The sequence below is a fragment of the Pelmatolapia mariae genome, linkage group LG20, assembly GCF_036321145.2.
Source record: "Pelmatolapia mariae isolate MD_Pm_ZW linkage group LG20, Pm_UMD_F_2, whole genome shotgun sequence".
NCBI lineage: Eukaryota > Metazoa > Chordata > Actinopteri > Cichliformes > Cichlidae > Pelmatolapia > Pelmatolapia mariae.
In genome coordinates, this window is record NC_086244.1 from 28,726,783 (window position 1) to 28,746,911 (window position 20,129).

A 20,129-nucleotide genomic window follows, 5' to 3' on the forward strand; every position below is an offset into this window, starting at 1 on the left:
GCGGACGGTCCCTTGGCCCGCGCGCAGAGAGAGAGCTAGAGAGCGAGAGAGCTGGTGAGGCAGCGCGCAGCCGCTCATCCGTCAGGGTCAGCGCAACATCAGCGCCTAAGTGACTGACAGCGCACAGCACCGAGGCAGGGAGGCACTCCACTGCTTCACAGAAGCCGTACGAGCGCTCGGATTTACAGCACCTCACCCTGTTCATCTCCTCCTAACGGATAGATCCTGCAGCCGCCGGATCCGAGCGACCCACGTCTCCGTGATGTTCCATCCTCCATCTTCACTGCGATAAAAGACAAGAAGAAGAAGAAGACGGGGTGGAGGGGGGAAAGGGAAAAGCCATGAAGAGATGACCGGGTTGTAGAGCTGACAGGCAAGTGTGTGCGCTAACAGGTTGGCAAGGCTTTCGCCATGACACAAGTTTTACTGACAACGGCGCAGCGTCACGTTTGCGTGTCGGATTGGCTGCGCCGTATCTTTTTATTTCCATTCTAGCCTTTCATTTAAAAATATACAGATATATCACAGCGTATCTGACATCCATCCGGTCCTGTGAACTTCATTTTAAAAGCTTAACATTTATTTATTTATTATTGTTTAGGCTGTGGGCACAAGTCAGCCTACATCTGTTATTCACATGCAGCGCACACAGCGCAAGTTTCCTCTTACCAAAGAAAATCAATAGTGTAGAATTACTTTACGCTGCAAACCCTACTTGTTGTCGTTGCTCACACACTTCGTTACATTTGCGGGAAGCAGAAGCACATTTCCATTTTTCTGATTTGCATTTTATTCAGCAGATGTACCAGAAAGCTGAAGTTTCTTTAAGCGCCGTTTCATCTGATTTGACCCTTGAATATTTCCTTCTGACAGATCATAAAAAGCAGAACTGCACGTGGTAAAAGTGATAGAAGCACTCAGGTCGTCTTAATCTTTTTTTTAAATATCTATATCTGTGTGCTCTTATATCACCATCAGGAGGAAGGGGATCAGGTGCAGGCCAGGCCCTTCAATAAGCTACCATTCATTCACGTTATTCACAACGTGCACGTCCTCTTCCTTTTTCAGCTACAACCTCTTAAAGATGCATTATCCAGAGTTTTAGGAACAAACAGCAGACAGCTCATGCAGGGACACTTGTTAATAGTGGACATATTAACCCCGGCTGTGCTTGCTCTGTGTGTGGACAGCCGGCTCGTGTTCTGGTGAGCAGCAGAGGAGCTGGCAGTAAATGAGAGGCCGTCACCATGCCCCCAGGGAAGTATGGGATGCAGGAGGAGTGGGAGAAGGAGGGGGACCAGGCGATCAACATGGACTTCCTGCTGCCTACTGGGATCTTCCTTAAATTCCCCGTGTCTCGAAACGACACCATCAAAAACATCAAAAAGGTACAGCGTCCGTCCCTCCCACCCCAACCCCACGCTCACATGCATCGGCATCTGCTTTTAAAAGGGTCTCTGAAACCTCAACTCCTCACTGATACGTGATGTGTAATGTAATCACACGTTGCGTCTATTATTAGAGAGCACTGTATTTCCAGGAGACTGTAATTGATTGACTGCAGCATAACAGCTCAGATGCTCAGACTCTGCAAAATCTTGTTGTCAGTCACAATAATACGCTTTTAAACAAATTGGTTGACTTAATGTTTTCTTCAGACATTAAACTAATTAAAACGCAGACCCCGCTCAGACAATGCTCCCCGGTTCTGATGCTTCCGTCAGAGAGGGAGCTTGCAGCTTTCCTCCCTGGGAAACACAGCCAGCACTCTGCCAAAGCAGATCTGCTGTTAAAATGTGAACGTGCCGCTGAACGGGCCAACACTTCTGCCACTTCGGGCTGTTTGATTTAGCTGCGTTAGTAAATGATACTCATGGATGCTGTTAGGATGATTAAAAGATGAAATGACCCTCCAGTCACTGCTAATTCACTAGGAATTTTAGGAAAGCTTTAGAAACAATGATTTTCTTGCTTTATTTCAGCTCATTAGATTAATCAGAGGATCATTTGCTTTTGTTTTACTTTTGAAAACAGTAACTGGACAGTCTTGGTTTTTTTTCTCATGAAAACTGGGCATGGCAGGTCATCAACGCTGGGGCTCTCGTGTTCATTTATCCCTCTTGTCTCTTATTTCAGATGGTTTGGAAAAATGCGAGAAGTGAGGCCCTGTTCTGTGGACTCGGCGATCCTGATGGATACGTCTTCACCTGCATCAACGAGACGGCGGAAAGGGAAGAGCTGGAGGAAGAATCGAGGCGCATAAGTGATGTGCGGCCCTTCATGTGTGTTCTGAGGCTGGTGGCGAGGGAGGGCGACCGGGTGGAGAAACTCACCAACGCCCAAATCAGCCTGTTAATTGGCAAAGGTGGGCCTCTGCAGTGTCTATAGAGGGGTTTTATGTTTTGTTTTTTCGTTGTCTGTTTTTAAGGGTTTGTGGTACTGTTCTATGAGATTAAATCAGTCTTCAGTAATGATTACAGAGAAGAGTTCTTGTCATTAAGCTATAGAGATATACCAGTTTGGCTCGAGTCCCCTGAATTGCTGCCCAGTCTACTAGATTTCTCAGAGTCAGACAGACAGAACAAGTGACTGTATGCATTTAAAAAAAAGAGAGAAATGAAATGAGAGTTTCTGACTTGCAACACTCATCCTGATAACGTCTTAATGTTTGCACAGCAGCTTTGATCTCATCCACTCGTCACCATTACTGTGGCTCTGTTATGTTCTTAGTGCCACAAAAATGTCTTCTTTTGCTCAGTTGTTGATCCAGACCCCTGCAACAAGCGCCACAGCACACTTACAGCATGAGAACCGATGAGAAGTTGCTGTGGTTGTAGTTCTGCCTTGGTTTGGCAGAGTTAAAATGCTGATTGGAACAAAAGTATTCTTATTTTTCTGAGGAGACTAGAAAGTTAGCAGAATAACACTTTGCTTAAAAGAAGGAACTATTAACAAAAAAGCATTTTCTTTCTGAGTTACCGTGTATCCACGATGCTAATCTTTTTTCTTACAAGTAAAGCAGGTTGCTGGCTAGCTATAAGCCAAGAATGTCAAATATAAAGCCTAGGGGCCAAAATCTGACCAGCAGAGACTTCAATCTGGCCCGCTTCACAGCTTTGAAAAATGTGAAGGTTTACATTTGAGATATAGGTTTTACAGCCATTGCTGTTCATATTACACAAAAGTAATCATTAAATGACAGAAGCCTTCTTGTTTTTTCACTGCTGTAGAAATTTCTGGTTTTTACAGTAGGTCCACAGTAATTAAAAAAAAATGATTCAGTGAATTAACCAAAGATTTCTGTTTTATAATTACAGAACAGTTTAGGCAATGAGCTACAAAAATTCTTTCAATAATTTTACACATTTATTTTTTACAATTTATCCGCTGACACATTTTTTTCATTTGCTTGAGCAGCATTTCTTTGTTAAAGAAAAAGATATGTACTGTTGAAATTACATTAATTACACTCCATACTATAAGCTAATGTAGCTAACCTGAAAAAGTAGGGCTCGGCTAGGCTAACTAGCTAAAGCTAATTTATTTGTTTAGCAAAAACCCCCTATATTCTCATGTATTCTGAATATATTATGAGTGTAATGATAATTATTCTTTAGATAGTTATAATATGATTCTACTCATATTTTAAGTGTAATTAACTTTTGAAAAATTCCGGGATAAAGTTTTCCAATATACAGACTTAAAGCTAAACTTGGCTAATAGCATTGTTACATTTTTAGCCTATGCTTCTTATATATTTAGTCAGTGAAAATGTGCTATTCTGATGGCATAATTTCTTTTCTGTGTTTTCTTTATTCATCTGAAAGTTTTTCGTGTTTCAGTTAATTAAATGAGAAGCTAAGTTCTCTTTTTACTTTTTAACCAACTTTCCAGGTCTGCATGAGTTTGAAGCTCAGAAGAATGATGAGGTAAATGAGTTTCGGACCAAGATGAGGACGTTTTGCGAAGAAAAGGCTCAAGATCGACAGAGTCTGCCCTGGCAGAAGTGGATGGAGTACAGCTTCCCATGTGAACTGGAGCCATGCCGCTCCCTGCCGCAGAGCCTCAAGTCAAAAAACATCAAGAAGATCTTCATTAATGTCAAGTTTGAGGCTTCTGACGTGAGTTCATCAGTTGTTGTTTTTTTTAAGTTGTCATGAGTCATACAGTCCAGTTCGTTCAAACTAATCAAATCTAATGTTCTGGTATGATGGGGCAGCAGGGAACCCCGTAAAAAGCAAAGTAGCTTTGATTGGAAAAACTGTGGTTCCACCTTGTGCAGACACATTGTGGAGGTGATTTTAAGTAAATGTGATCACCTTTGGAAAGCCCCCTCCCACACCATAAACACTACCTTCAAAACAACACTCAGGAACAAGCAGCAATTTTATGATTTTCTGTAAAGCAGGACTCTTTATTTGAATGATGTTGTCTGTTGCTCTTACAGGAAAGCTTCATGCTACAGCAGGACCCTCAGGACCTCCCCTTGGCTCTGATGAAGAGCGCTCTGAAGAAAAAGGCTACCGTTTTCCGCTTAATGCGACAGGAACCTGAAGACTACACCTTACAGGTCAACGGGAGATGGGATTTCATCTATGGGAAACACCCACTGTGTCAGTTCAAAGTGAGTTAATCGAATAAAATAAACTCTTGGAGCAGAAAATTGTGTGAAAATGCAGCATATTTACATTTTTTTTTACTTTATCACTTTAATTATTTCCCTTTCTTCACAGTTGGTTTTGTTGGTTTAATGACTCAGTCCCATTTTTATACATTATAAGTGTTGCAATACAACTGTGATGTTAAAAAAAATGAATGTGTTTGGCAACAGTTTTCTTATACTGGGGTGGAACAAGGCAAGTTTTTCCCCAAATTCTGGACTGGAAATTTTAGATGTTTGTATTGTGGCTTTGAGGCAAATCCTGTATAGGTTTGTCTAATTTTTATTCTGGGTTTTTGTTTTTGTTGGATGATAATTCCCAAGAGTCCAGTTTTCTTTCAGGCTCAGTTTTGGCCATGATAGCTTTTGTATTTTGCTTCTAGGCTAACAAATAATCAGCACAGATGTCATTTTTCTTTCTGTTTTGCCACAAAGAAGTGTTTCAGAGGGCAACTAGGGGCCTTTATCCTCCTCGTTCCTGTGGATATGTGCTAGACTCAGTATGAACTATTCTACCTAATTTATTTCATATCACTGTCCGTCTTTTAAAAAAAAAATACACATGCTCTCTGACATATTAATCCACAACGCCTTTAAGATGAAGGTCTATCTATTTATTCACAAACTGAAAATCGAACTGTGAAAAGTTGGACTTTTTCTGCTGAGCTTTGTTGAAACTGTGAATTACGTTCTCTATATTCTAGACAAGCTGTTGTTTTCTCTGTGAATGTGTGCGAGTTTCTGTTTAGTGTCGTTTGTCTGCGTTCAGCCTGTGCAGGTGGGTCCATAATAACTGAAATGACTGTTGGTTAGGAGTAGGCTAAGTCAAGATTTTGGTGGCCGGAGACTCCACTGTTGATTTTGAAACTCCAACTACCTGCAGGGGTGACTCATATCTGTATAGCAGCCCTGCAGAAAGGAACTGCATCCATCCACACATAATGAGATTTGAGCTGCATTAACCTACAGCAAATGAACAGCCTTCAGGAGCTAACCAGCGCTATCAGAACACTGGGAAATATCTGTGGGTGAACTGACTGATGGCTTTGCCAGTAAATCTTCTGTTGTCTCTCTCCTCAGTACATCTTCTCGTGCTTGAGAAATGGCCAGAACTCCCACCTCACCATGGTGCACTACTCCACCATCACCAAATATCAGGAGGAGCAGGGCAGAATGTGCAGCCAGGTGTACAAGAGTCGCTCCTTATCCAGACCTCCTCCTCTGCCACTGAAGAAGGTAAGAGGTCAGGCGGTAGCTGTCGTTCATTAAAAGAGGAGCACATGTTCTTTTTTTTTCCTTTCCTCTTTTCTCGCAGTTGTTAGTCGACTAGCCTGCGGACTTTGGCACACTTGAAATAAGCCACGCAGCTCGGTGTAGATAATTTACATCTGACGGCTTGTCTTTCATTTGCTATAGTTGCTAATGCAGCGTACGTTGGAACTGCCTTAGCATAATAAAAACCATCGTTTTATAATGTTTTGAAACTTTTATCTGAAGCTAAAAGCTAAAAAGCAGCTAAAAATCTTTTGTCAGTTTTCTTCAGTTAGAAAGTCCCCCCCCCCCAACTTTCTTTTGAAAGTAGATGTTACTTTGCGTCTACCCTCTTTTTGGTTTTTTTGAGTTGTTGCCAAACAGGAAATTGGAGCAACTGTGTGAATGCAAGGCAGTGAGAAATTAAATTCCCTTTTTTCCTCTGACTTCTTCCCACAGCAAAACACCTCCTCTCTGTGGTCCATCAATGAGCCTTTCCACATTCACCTGGTGCAAGGCAAACGAGTCAATGCAGACGAGGGAATGAAGGTCGGTGTGGTTTTGCGTGGGTTTTCTCTCACTTTGCTGCTCAATGAAATGTGGCATTCACTTGTTTACCAATATCTCAATTTCAGTTGTAGGAACAGCGGGGCTGACATGTAAATGACAAGGGGGGGTCACATGGTACAGACCACACATTTCCCATAATTCATCAAGGCGGTTGGTTAAAACTTCAAAACAGGAAGTGGGGAGTGTCTATCTGGTTTTTACGTCTCATTCTGAGGCCTAGATTCTAAGAAAAAAGACAGACTACATGCTCTCCCTCTTTCGCTTTCAAATGCACTTCTTTTTTTGAAGGCGTTGCATGTTACTATTGCAGACGGGCTCCTGACCTATCTCAAAATTTGACAACTGTCAGTGAGCGTACGAGAACAGCCAAAGGATGTGGAAACATCCGCTAATACTCCATGCTCACCCTTCCGTGTCAGAAGAAAGAGTGAAAGAAAGAGTGGGAACTCTGTTAATGTGTGTCTGTCTTTGTAATTCTGTTTCATAACTAACTACATTACTGTTTGGATGGGTTATTAAGTGCAAGTGCACTCCTGGGTGCTGCTGCCTTAGAGCATCATGACTCATGACTAATTTTTCCTGCCGCATAATTATCAGTCATGTCTGTGGATGGCAGGCAGAGGTTTGAAAACACAACCCCTGGAGGGAAGGGGGGAAATCAGCTCATATATTTTGTAAATGTTAATTCGGACTATCTTGATTTGGCGAAAGGCAGGAGCTTAATGGTCGTGCAGTATTAAATTACGACTCTGGCGGTTGTTTTTTCATTTGTGTCTGACTCTGCACGGAGACCTGTTTGCGCTTACGAATGTGTAAACTCTTTGACTCATAGCTCGAATTACACAGGAAACTCTGAATCATCTCGTGAAGTCTGTAAATCTTCCACAAACAATCACCTTCACACTAAAGTGCTAAAGTCTTCGGCTTCCAAACCACATGTCTTGCCTCCATCTAATCACTACTGTGTATCTGTGGTTCCCCTGCAGCTTGTAGTGCAGGCTGGTCTGTTCCATGGCAGCGAGCTGCTCTGTAAGGTGGTGACGAGCTCCGAGGTGACAGTGAGCTCCGAGCCGCTGTGGAATCAGAAGCTGGAGTTTGACATAAACGTGGCCGACCTGCCCCGCATGAGCCGCCTGTGTTTCGCGCTCTACGGCGTCATCGAAAAGACCAAGAAGCCCCGCGGCACCAAAAAGAAGAACAAGAAAGCGGTGAGTGTGTCAGTAACTCGTGGTGTTTCTGGGGTCTCAGCGTACTACTCGTTCGATTGAGCAGGCCAGTGTTTTGGGCTGGTGGTGTGAATTTGTTCACAAGCACAAACAGATCTGTTTCCTCTCTAGTGTGTAGTGCGTGTAGCTTCTGTGTGGGTCTGTTGTTTCTGCTGCGTCGGGTTGTGCAAGTGTGCTTAGTGGCAAGGCTGCGGTTAACACTTCATCCGCTTCAGCCCTTTTATCTGCACATCGGTCCAAGGAAGGAAGGAATTGGCTAACATTTTCAAGGAATTCTAAATTCATCTTCACAGCCCTCATCTCTCTCACACACATATATACACTGAGTGTTTTACCTTCTAAATTTACATGCTCGCTGACAGCTTAGAGGGGGAGGGGGATTAAGACATTACAAAGCAATTTTATCTACAGCAGGGCTTTGCAACATTTTTTTGAATAACAAGCACCAATTCAGAAAAGCCAACGAAGAGAAAGGCACAAGAAAAGTGCACACGTTAAATCCATGTAGTTGGATTTACACCTGCACCCTTTCTAGCTGTTTTAACAATTGTTCAGCTGCATTTTTAAAGGTTTATTCTGCTGTAAGGGCTGCAGCAGAAGACAAACGCTCTCTTTGATTGACTCTTTGCTAGTATATCGCATTATGACAAACACTAAATGAATGAAGGAGTGCACTAATGGGCCACGCAAATGGCTAAATTTTTTTAAAAGATATATATCAAACTCAGGATTAAAGACCTACTTCTCACTGATGTATAAGCACCAAAAGCTGGATAATTATCAGTCATGTCTGTGGATGCCAGACTCTTCATTTTTATGCTTCTTTTTAATGCATTTGAAAGTCTTTTTTTAGGCAAACAAACACGACACAGGATATATAAATATATATATATATATATAAATATGTATGTATGAAACAAAAAACCTCACTGCACACAAAGACACACGTACGCCTACAACATTATGCATGACAGACAGCCTTTATATATAGCTTTGCATACATTTATACATGGCTGGCAAAGCATGCAAAAATGATGGGAAATTACATTTTGAAGAGTGGAGCACATAGTAATAATGGTGATAATATAAAAAGCATTGTAATCGTTTGCACAAAGCTTTACCGCTTATGATGAAGTTTTATTTCTAAACAAAAAAAAATCATAATAATTTGTGGTTTAAGCTAGTGGTTTAACACTAAGATAAGCACAGAATTGTTTAGCTACAGCTCCATCACTGAAAATAATTAGTATTGACTATGAAGCATGTGATACCAGGGCGACACTTCAGTGTAATTGTTAAACTGAAAAATTAAGGCTGATCAGGACACCTGAAGGTCTGCGAGGCAAACACTCCAAGAAAGAGTCATTTGTTTGCCAAAATCCAGTCAGTAACTGAACACTGGTTTAGCTGACTGGGTTCAGCAGGCCACCTGTATTTTGTTTGGCTAATGCAAAAAGTTCAGATCCGCCCAGAATCCAATTACAGTGTGTCTTCCCCTGTGTCCTGACACAAGGAAGGCCCAAATATATAGTTTAAAAAAGCACAAAATGTAGATACTAATGACAATAACACCTGATCTGACATTAATGCACCAATTATCTTTAAAACATTTATTAAATTAACTGCTGAATCAGTCATTCAACTGACAGAAATTCATGAGCAGATACTAATTATTAGTAATTTAAGAGAATTTATGCTTTTCTTTTCTATATAACAAGAAGTTTCCAGCATAGAGAGATTTTTAAACTTTTAACCTGAGGGGAAAAAACATACTTTTGATAAAATTAATTAATTGACACTGATGCCATTCACATTTCTGTTTATGGTCGAAATGACAAATGTTTGTTAAAAAAGCTCCACTCGGCATGTTAGTAGCAAACAAATTAAGCGCTTTGAAGATGCGATTTAAAGATGAAACTGATTTAATCAGCGGTTTAATCTGTTTAAAAGCTTTACCTCTCATTTTATTAATGCATGCAAAATGGAATATGTTAGTTTAACTATAAGCAAGTTGGATTAAAGGGCTTCAGCAGCTTCTTGCAGCAGCTCCTTTTATGTCATATAAATAAATATAAAATATGTCCTGTTCAGGATGGTGCACAGCTGCTACAGTGGTGGCAGTACACTCAAATACCACATTTGAAAGAGCCCCCACAAATCTCCCCTGTATACAATGAAAGGTACAGTGAACAAGAACAACAAATTCCCCTTTTTTCTGCGGCTGCAGTCGCAGTATCTTCTGTTTTGAAGCGACGCAGCAGCTGTGCGCTCGAGTTTGTGCAGACCTCCCAAACATGTAGCCCAGGTGTGTTTTATGGCCATTAAGACCACTTCTGCTTTCTGAGCCACTTCTCTCTTTGTTTGCCTGGAAGAGAAGTCCTGCAGCCAGACGGCAGAAAGGCAGGCGGAAGTTGAGCTATTTTAGCCGCTCTTGTTTATGTGCACCGCCTTTTTTTCTTCTTTTTTTTTAAACTTGAATGTGTTAACTGTGTTTTTGTTGTTTTTAACACATTGAAATAATGGAAGTCATTTTTCTACTGATTTCCTGGAACCTAAATTCCCTTTATTGAGAACTTCAGAAGTTAGAAATACGACAAATCACTTGTCACTTTGTCATGTTTTTGGAGGGGGTTATAAGTCTAATGTGAATTAAATTAAATATACTGCAATCAAGGTTCAGAGTGTTTATTGCAATTAGAATATTAAAGTTTTGAATTCAAGTGAGCCTTTAAAATAAAGCACATCTTGGGCAGGAGATGGTTACTTATTCAAAACATTTTAGATTAAAGAATAAAAAAGCTTTGCCTTTAGAGAATCTTGATTTTAATTTTTTATGATGCAAAAAAAAAAAAAGATTTCCCAGTCAAACGTTTTTATCTTCAGAGAGGAAAAGAGCTTGAAATATAAAAGATTTTTATTGCCCAAGTATTGCACATGATTTTATTACAACTGAGGAAACATAATTCAGCTCAGGCTGCAAGCTATGTAGGTTAGTTTTCCTCTGTACATCTTTTACATTCTCTGACTCAGTTTTAAACCATTTCCAAGATCCTCAAGCTTGCAGATGGTGTGTGAAGTGAAACAATAAAGATTGTCTCTTTGTCTTTTCAGGATTGTCCAATAGCCTGGGTGAACACCATGGTGTTTGACTACAAGGACCAGCTGAAGACTGGGGAGTTCCACTTATCCACATGGCCGTCTGTTCCTGGTACATTTCAGCCTTGCCTCTTCTTACATTTTCCTCCTCTTCAAAAAATAAAAAAAACACCTCCTCCACAACACTTTGAAGCACGCAGAGAGCTTCTGAAATGCCCGGAGTGACATGTCTTGCCACCCAAATCACACATAGTGACACATTTTGTGTTTTATGATGCAGTAAGATAGCCTATTTGCAGATGCTGAAGTACCTGTTTGCCAGGCGGGGGAGTGGTTTTCTTAGACGAAAGACTAAAAACTGAGCGGGCAGAAGATTCCACCAAATGGAACATTTCATCATTTCATATATGATATTTTTATCACAGATGAGAAAAGTGACCTGCTGAACCCGATGGGAACTGTTGAGAAGAACCCTAACGTGGACAGCGCCGCTGAGCTTCTCATTCATTTTCCCAACATCCGGCCACACCCCCTCTACTACCCTCCACTTGAAAAGGTACTATCTCCCAAAAGACTACACAAAAAAAGTTACAATTTAAAAAAAAAAAAAGGTGAACTAACGTGAAGTACAGTGTAAAATTTTATTAAATTTAATGAAATACAGTTAAATGAAATTTATAGAATTTGTATACATTCAGTTTATACCAAAAAACATTTTCCTTAATGATTAAGTATTTGAATAAGTCATTTTATGATTTTATGTATATCATTTTAATTTTACACAGAATTATTGTGTCATGTTTATTGAGGCTGAAGTACATATTTGGATCTTTGTTTGATGACAGTCAGTCCAAGCAATAATCCTCATGTGTTTTCAGATATGTGACATGGAGAGGAACGGTGATCTAAGTTTAGCCACTAAAGAAGAGGTAGGACTCACATGTGACAAATTTTACATAGTTAGAATTTTTGTTTTGTTTTTAAAGCAGAAAATTTAATAACTTTGTGTGTGGATCATGTGCTCTCTGTAGTACTTTAAGCTCAAAGAAATCATGGACAACAAAAACTACACCGAGTTTTTCGAGGACGAGAAAGAGCTCCTGTGGAAGCTCCGCACCGAAGTCCGCGATCATTATCCTGAAAGTCTGTCCAAGCTCCTCCTCATCACCAAGTGGAGTAAGCGTGAGGATGTAGTTCAGGTACGAGTAAAGCGTTATTTATTATTTGTATTTTTCACTGATGTCTGTAAGTCGATCTGGAGATGTAAAACCTTGATTTTTGATGATTAGCTTAGCTTTAAGGGTTAAAGTGGCCAAAATTTCAAACAAGGAGTGAACGAATCAGAAAAAAGCTCAAAGAAGTCAAATTTTACATCTGAAATGATAGTCTATGTAGGATTATTGATTAAAAATTGATTATTGGGATAAATACTATGTAGTGTAGATAAGTGTGTATCTGTGTGTGTGAGTGAAGGGTCTATAATTCTTTACAGTTACACATATCCATATCAATATGTATTCTTAGTTTCTTATATACAGACAACTAATAGTTTATATTGTGTGTTTTATTTTGTTTTAGCAAACGTCCATGTATGCCAGCTGTACTTCATTCTTTTACATTTTCAAAATAAAGTTCTATCTATAGAAAACAGGCAACCACGAGCTCTGATCTATGTAATATAATATTTATTTATAATATTATGTTGGTAATATTTACCAACCACAGAGGTCTTGCAGTAAACCTTTGTTGTAACAAGAGCAAGAAAATATGTGACTTTACAGGTTTTTGGAGCTTCAAAACTAAGGAATGTTTTAACAGTGAATTATGCAAAACTATAGTAATGTCATTGCCGCAGAAAGAAATATCGAGTTGTGAATTAACATCAGCAGCCTGCTTTAATCTTCAAACTGTCAAAATCTCCTTGATTTTTCTCATCATGTTAGAAAATAATTATTGAATTCTCCTCAGATGGTGAATTTACTGAGGAACTGGCCAGACCTCCCTGCCATCCATGCCTTGGAGCTCTTAGACTACAGTTTTCCTGACCCAGCGGTTCGTTCTTTCACTATCAGATGCCTCAGAAAGCTCAGGTACACACACATCTGTTTCAGAAGCTTACAGTGCCAGGCATGCTGTGTTGTGACTGTTAACCGCATAAGCCACATTTCTCTGCACACAGTGATGATGAGCTGCTTCATTACCTAATCCAGCTGGTCCAGGTCCTGAAGTACGAGTCCTACCTGGACTGTGACCTTACCACTTTCTTGTTAGAACGGGCACTGTCCAACAGGAGGATCGGACATTTTCTGTTTTGGCATCTCAGGTGAGTGAGAAGGGGCTAGCTTTAAAAAATACAAGCTAGTTAGAAAAAAGGGAGCAGAAAGAAAAACAAGATCGAGTCAGCTTTTTGTTTGACTGGAGATTTGTGTCTATTGTAGGTCAGAGACTCATGTGGCATCTGTGGGTTTGCGCTTTGGCCTGATTCTCGAGGCCTACTGCAGGGGAAATATCCATCACATCAAGCTCTTAACCAAACAGGTAATCACCTCCTGATTCTTACTCACCTTCACTTTGATCTTGTGTGTTTTGAACTGATTCTCAGTCTCTGTGTTAACTCTCACACACTCAGAATGAGGCTCTGGGCAAAATGAAGGCCCTGAGTGACTTTGTCAAGTTGGGCTCCCAGAAGGTGACGGCAGAGGACCTGAAGCAGTGTATCAGACAAGAGTCCTACCTGGAGGTCCTGTCAGACCTTCTGTCACCACTCAACCCAAGCATCATCCTCTCTGAGATCTGGTTAGTGGCCCAGACAAACACACAAATGCAAACGCACACAAGAGAGCATAATTGTTTTATGCATTATTGTCCTCCTTATTGGATTTTGCAAAGGCCACTTTGGCTCCTTTTCTGGCTTTACTGAATAAAAAAAAATACATCTAAGTGGTACACGGAGAAATTAACTCTTCGGTTGATTCAGGATCACAGCAACTTACTCTAATTTCTCCCTTCTACAAACATATGAGCGCATTGTCAGTGTCGTCCTGGACAAAAAAAAATCATTTTTAGCTCACAAGGGATATCAGTTATTGAGCAAAAATATATGTACAAGGATGAAAATTAACATGAGCATTTTTGCTGTTACAGTACTGATAGATGCAGATTTATGGACTCCAAGATGAAGCCACTCTGGCTGATGTTCAAGAATCCCGCAGTTGAAGGAGACATGGTGGGCATTATCTTCAAAAATGGAGATGGTAAGAGACAAGAAGGTCGAACATGCCTTTTTCAAGGTGCCTGTTTTAGTTTAAGGGCTGGTTTGCAAATTCAAATCTGCTGGGAAGATAAAAACTGTGGGTTTGGAACGAGTCATGCAAGAGAAAAGTTAGGATTAGATATATCAATTTCTCCTTGTCACCTTTAGACCTTCGACAAGACATGCTGACCCTGCAGATGATCCAGCTCATGGAGAATCTGTGGAAGAAAGAAGGTCTGGATCTCAGGTAGGAGCTGGTTCTTACAGCAATTGCCTCTTGTGCACGGGGAAATCTTGTCCACCAGCCTTAACGCTGTTCATTTTTCGACTTGGCAAACACAGGATGATCCCGTACGGCTGCCTGTCGACCGGGAACAAAATGGGGCTCATCGAGGTTGTGAAGAACTCTGACACAATTGCCAACATCCAGCGTAACAGCAGCAACAGCGCCGCTACCGCTGCCTTCAACAAGGACGCCTTGCTTAACTGGCTCAAATCGAAGAATCCCGAGTGAGTACGATGAACTCTGGCACAATGGCAACTCTCAGAAGCTCTCAGATTGTCATCTTATTTGGTGTAGACACTCTGTAGAGGTGATGACCCTATTTAACCTCAAAAAACAAAGCAAATTAGGTGCATTATACACACAGCCAAGCATGACATAAAACCACATAGAAGGCACAGAGCAGGAGTGGGGTGAGCTAATCCGCATATGCACCCTTTTCCCCCCATAAACCTCCCTCAGGTTGTTGTGGGGACTTCCCCAAGTCCTCCTAGGACAGCGCTGACTTGTCAAGTGTCAAGAAAGAAGTTTTTCAATTTGAAATTCGCGATAACATCATGTGAATTTTCCTAAGCGGCATCTCATCATTTCATCGACTCCTCTTGATTTTAGCACAAAGTAGCCGCGTATATTCAGCCACAGATGGGTATTGATATTTTTTAAGTAAAATAATAATATTTTTGCGATCAATTATCCATTTTTGTTCATGTGGAAAAGAAGGGGGAGGGGAAGGACAGAAAATAAGACTTAAGAATATGAAAAAAAGGGTGTTTAAGGCACACAAGCCTTCATCCTATTCCCAGTCCCATTCAGGAAAACTTGCATAGTTTGATATAAATATTTCACTTCTTGTAAGTAGTAAACAGTACTGCTTCATCTTGTAGTTTCTTTTTCTTTTCTTTTTTTCTTAAATTGTTTGCTTAAAAGTGTTTTTTCCTTGTAGCATTTTAAAACTGGATAGAGCAGCACAAAGTGCCACAGCTGGCTGAATCTTTAGCAGCATTAAATGAGAGTAGATTTTTATTTGGTGCCAGACAGTCTGAAGGTCTTGTCTATTCTAAAAGCTCCTTGAAGAAGTAATGAATAAGCCTCTGTACTTCACGTTGGTGTGTCCAGGCTGATGGCCCCACAGAATACAAAGATAATTAGCCCGGACGCTGCAGCGCCTGTAATGGAGCTGAGAAAATTAGTATAAAAAACACAATGAACCCTCCGCACGTCTAGGCTGTGAAAGGATGTGACGATCAGTCGTTAATCAGCCACAGGAACTCCTCTTTGAACATTTTATATGCTCTGTCACCGATGACACTCTGCTTCATGGCTGCGTTTGTGTAATGCAGGCTGATATAGGAAATATAAGAGAAGTGTGAAAGCACTGTAAGAACAAAACTCGCTCACGTTCTGCTTCCTCGTTTCTGTGACCTTTTATGTCACCAGGGACAAACTTGATCAAGCGATAGAGGAGTTCACACTGTCCTGCGCTGGCTACTGTGTAGCTACTTACGTCTTGGGCATTGGAGATCGTCACAACGACAACATCATGATCAGGGAAACTGGACAGGTAAGATTTACTGCACGTTTGAATCTCAGTAAAATTATGTTGCTCATTGATGTATAATGTTTTTGGTTGGAGTTGGTAAAAAAATTTGCTTTGTAATATTCTAATAATTTTTTGGAGAAACATGCTGGAGTCAAATTGTTTAGGTCAGTCAGTGTTTGGGAGACTCAGACGTAGTGACTAAAGTGAGACTTTGCTTTTTAGCTGTTCCACATTGATTTTGGGCACTTCCTGGGCAACTTCAAGCGGAAACTCGGGATCAACAGGGAGCGCGTGCCTTTTATCCTGACGTATGACTTTGTCCACGTGATCCAGCAAGGACGAACAAACAACAGTGAGAAATTTGAGAGGTACGATAAAAACATGTAACTCTAACACACGTACATAGTTATAGTTATAGACGGTGGCACAATGGTGCAGTGGCTAGCACTGTCCTCTTACAGCAAGAAGGTGTTGGGTTTAAATCCACCTGTCAGTTGGAGCTTTTCTGTGTGGAGTCTGTGTTGTTTGTGTTGGCCCTGTAATAGACCGTGTACCCTGGCATAGGAACCAGGCACCTTGTGACCCTGAATTGAATAAGCAGTAAAGGATGGATGGATTGTTCTGGGGTTCTGCTAACTTATGACACGTGTTTGTTTTTGCATCTTTGCTGTCAGGTTCAGGGAGTACTGTGAGCGGGCCTATAAGATCCTGTGTCGGAACGGGACGCTGTTTGTCAACCTCTTCGCCATGATGAAGGCAGCGGGGCTACCTGAACTCACGTCCTTCAAAGACATACAGTATCTAAAGGTATGCCACAGTAATGATGTAGCAGTTAATGATTATGAGGAGAATGACAACAATGTTAATAATTAGTGGTTTCTTGTTTTTAAAAGGACTCTTTAGCGCTGGGCAAAACAGAGGACGAGGCGCTGAAGAACTTCAAAGTAAAGTTCAACGAAGCCTTGCGGGAAAGCTGGAAGACCAAGGTCAACTGGATGATGCACTCACTGGCCAAAGATAATAGACCATGAAGAACACTGAACCAATGAAACATGAGGCCCAGCCAAATACATGGATTTTTAACTTATATACATAAACACAGTCTAATATTTTACTTGACAGAAGGAATTCAAAGACTCTGAAAAGCTCTTTAGCAAACTTTTACATCTCAGTGGCCTGTATGTGGTAAATAACAACTAAGCAGAGGCATCCAAAGATAATGAGATAATCCTGGAGCATCACTTCCACACACACAAGTATTTTCACAGTGAAGAAAATCCATTGCACTCATCCTCCTCCCATATATCAGTGGAATGTCTTTGCCACGAGGAGCATTTCAACCCAGAGAATAAACCTGGTTTTGATTTGCTGAAATTGCTACTTGAAAACCACCTGCTCATGCAAAGTGTCATGAATCACCGAAACAGAAAGTTCATCTCATCGACTGCATTACTCAACAGGGAGCAAGCTGCAAACTAACTTTATGATGACTTGAGGCTCTGTTCGGCAGGGAACAGCAGTTTCACCTCAAGACTTTCGTACGGTTTACAACCCACGATAGCTGTTATGAGGTTATTTCCTCTCATTTCAACTGTATCTTTGCAAAACGTGTCTTTTTTTAAAAATATATATTATCATTATTGTATTTTTATTTAACTGTGGTAACTACTTAATGAGTGCTGATGTACTTGTTAGGTCGCGAAGAATATTTCAAAAAGAGGTTATGCTTTTTGTCGTTCTAACATTGTTGTCTAATGTTGCCTTGAAGAAGAATATGTGCCAATACACATGAAGCATTTTATAGTATAGTCTAAGAAAATGTAGGACTTTTATTTTGAAAACATGCCTGTGTACCAGGCTGTGTGTACCTATAGCTAAAGGTACCCTGATACTACTCTTATTTTAAGAAATACACTTACTTGCCTTTTAGCTTAAGTGAGATTTAAGTATACTAGGTTTATCCTATCCAGTTTAGGGTACTAGGGAAGGTGGAGCTTATATTATGTGGTATTAAGAAAGGGGCGGGGTAATGTCCCTCCTCGCATCCATGGACATCTATGGACAATTTTGGATGATCGGTTAATCAAACAAGCATATCTTTGGACCGCGGGAGGAAAAACCTCACAGGGATACGCACAGGAGACCACGCCAACTCCACCACAGCCCCCACTGCAGACCAGCCTTATTTCTTTGAGGTGACAGTGCTCACCACTGCACCACTGCGCACAGTCCATGTTAATTGGTCATCTTTAAAAGTGACTGTTTCCTTTAGAAAGACTAGCTGCTTTGCTTTAACTATGCTAAGCTAAGCAGACTGTCTGCTGACTCCAGCGTCATATTTAAAAGACACCATGAAAGTGTAATCAGTTTTATTTTAGATTTTGAAGTTACAATTCTATTTTATTTTTCTATTCCCTTTTTCTGGAGAAATATACGATTTTTTTATGCGCAAGGCAAAGATCTCATATGTGTTTGGTGAAAAGAACAGAAAAAAAAAGCTTCAGCAGGTCCCAGAATAAGACAATCCGTAGACTCATGTAAGCCATAGACTTGTGGATGTTTTTCTCAAAATGCAGTATTGATGTCATGCCTTCTTTGAAAGTGTAAACCTGGACTAGGTCTATGATCTTAGAAAGAGCAGTACGCGTCTGTGAGTGTGTGTGTGTGTGTGTGTGTCTGTTCTCTAATATTTAAATATGCACTTAAACTGTGATCTCCATTGCATTTTTTAAATGGGTGTACAAGGTGCCATGAGGGCGATTTCATGCTTGCAGTGTCAAGCACAACCACACTTTGACATATCTGATGCTGTAAAATATGGCGTTTATTTAAAGTGAGCTAGTATGCTGTGTCATTTCATTTTGTGGTGCATTCGCATTACTTTACATGCTGTATGTCATTCAGTAAGTCGCGCAGGGTCCACTTGAATGAAAGAAAATAATGTGCTATTTATAGCCTCTTTTATTTTTGCAAAACGGTTTAAAAGGTCTCTACTTTTTGTACAAGTCTCTGTACAGTTAGAGCAAGTGTAGGTGTAGATTACACAGCATGAGGATTTAAGGTACCTTAAACTACTGAGCGATTCACTGTGGAACAGACCTAAAATACAGCTCGCCAGTGTCCTTCAATGTGGGCTCCACTAAGCACTGCTGATTTAAGTCAGGAAAAATGAATTAATGGGCTACTTTTTGTTGTGTGTGTTTTTTTATTTTTTTATTTTATTTTGCAAATTGTAAAGTATATTGCTGAATCAGTTTCAGGCTCTGCCCTGACTGACATGCGTGCAGCTAAAAATTATGAGATGCAGTATAGACTTGTCATTTCTCTGCATCCTGTTTTTACTTATGTTTCAGTTGTTATGAGGAGGTAAACGCGATGTCAGTAAACAGAGTGTAAAGGGAGAACTTTCTAGAATCCCAACCATTTGTTAGCTGAATGTTACGCTCGTTTTTGCAACTTCAAATAGGCAGATTGATTGGAAAAAGGCCAAATCCACCAAAGTCACCCCCATGTTCCATTTCTCCCTAAATATTCATCAGCATTTCAAGTCTGAGGGACTTGCTTATCTCCAACTGTTCTTTAGGTCATATCAGTCTGGTGTGCAACACCACTACAAAAATAAATTACTAGTTTCAGTACCTCCTTATACACAGTAGCCCCCTTGTTTATTAGAAACATTCGCAGTTTAGCTTCCATATTTGAGGAAGTGGCAATAAAGTGATTTGTGATAATGTACAGTGGTTTTTGCAGATGTGATAAAGTCCATCAAATGTGTCCGCATCTGTCTATTGTTTTGGTATAGATGTTGGTCACAGATATTGCAGTCTGACCTGATTATCTGTATTAAGTATGAGTATGTTGTGGAAGCTATGTAAAACCATGACTGCTTTTTTGTGTTTTTCTCTCTTACTTGATCATATTTCATCGAAATATGGTGGTAAAGCAGTATCAATTTTTCTATTAAATTGGCTAATAGGTTTCCGGCAGGAATGTCTTTTTGAAAAGGAAGAATCTGAATTGTTGCTTGTTGGGTTTTTTTTTTTAACAAAAAATTTGAAAATTATATTTTTCATTGGACATCAATTAAAAGTGCTGCAAAACTAACTGAGTGGTTCTTTGCAAAAGAATTTTGTGAGCTTTCTCTTAAATCAAGAGTGTCACATTCAGTTTTGCTTATAGGGCATATATGGCCCAATTTCACTGCAACAGAAGTAAAAACCTTTGCATGTAATGAACAATCCAGACACAAA

The 20,129-nt window shown here is 40.3% G+C and overlaps 1 protein-coding gene across 1 annotated transcript; it reads left to right on the forward strand.

Annotated features, from left to right (window-relative positions):
* Nucleotides 1–97: 97 nt before the first annotated feature.
* On the forward strand, nucleotides 98–19,966 carry pik3cd (phosphatidylinositol-4,5-bisphosphate 3-kinase, catalytic subunit delta). The gene is made up of 23 exons (XM_063463405.1): nucleotides 98–373; nucleotides 1,191–1,388; nucleotides 2,137–2,365; nucleotides 3,895–4,121; nucleotides 4,448–4,624; nucleotides 5,741–5,896; nucleotides 6,371–6,460; nucleotides 7,468–7,689; nucleotides 10,819–10,915; nucleotides 11,229–11,359; nucleotides 11,682–11,732; nucleotides 11,835–12,002; nucleotides 12,772–12,893; nucleotides 12,983–13,126; nucleotides 13,242–13,341; nucleotides 13,433–13,599; nucleotides 13,948–14,057; nucleotides 14,225–14,303; nucleotides 14,399–14,566; nucleotides 15,777–15,900; nucleotides 16,102–16,247; nucleotides 16,554–16,686; nucleotides 16,773–19,966. Exons 2-23 carry the CDS (start codon nucleotides 1,248–1,250, stop codon nucleotides 16,908–16,910), a joined length of 3,120 nt encoding a protein of 1,039 aa, XP_063319475.1. The 5' UTR covers nucleotides 98–373; nucleotides 1,191–1,247; the 3' UTR covers nucleotides 16,911–19,966.
* The last annotated feature ends 163 nt before the right edge of the window (nucleotides 19,967–20,129 follow it).

What these genes read in the sequence shown, in the direction of transcription:
- pik3cd (XM_063463405.1), top strand. Translation starts at nt 1,248, where the DNA reads ATGCCCCCAGGGAAGTATGGGATGCAGGAGGAGTGGGAGAAGGAGGGG. An exon ending in AGCGTGAGGATGTAGTTCAG is followed by an intron (nt 12,003 to 12,771) that starts GTACGAGTAAAG and finishes AATTCTCCTCAG; the next exon opens with ATGGTGAATTTACTGAGGAA. An exon ending in TTTCTGTTTTGGCATCTCAG is followed by an intron (nt 13,127 to 13,241) that starts GTGAGTGAGAAG and finishes TGTCTATTGTAG; the next exon opens with GTCAGAGACTCATGTGGCAT.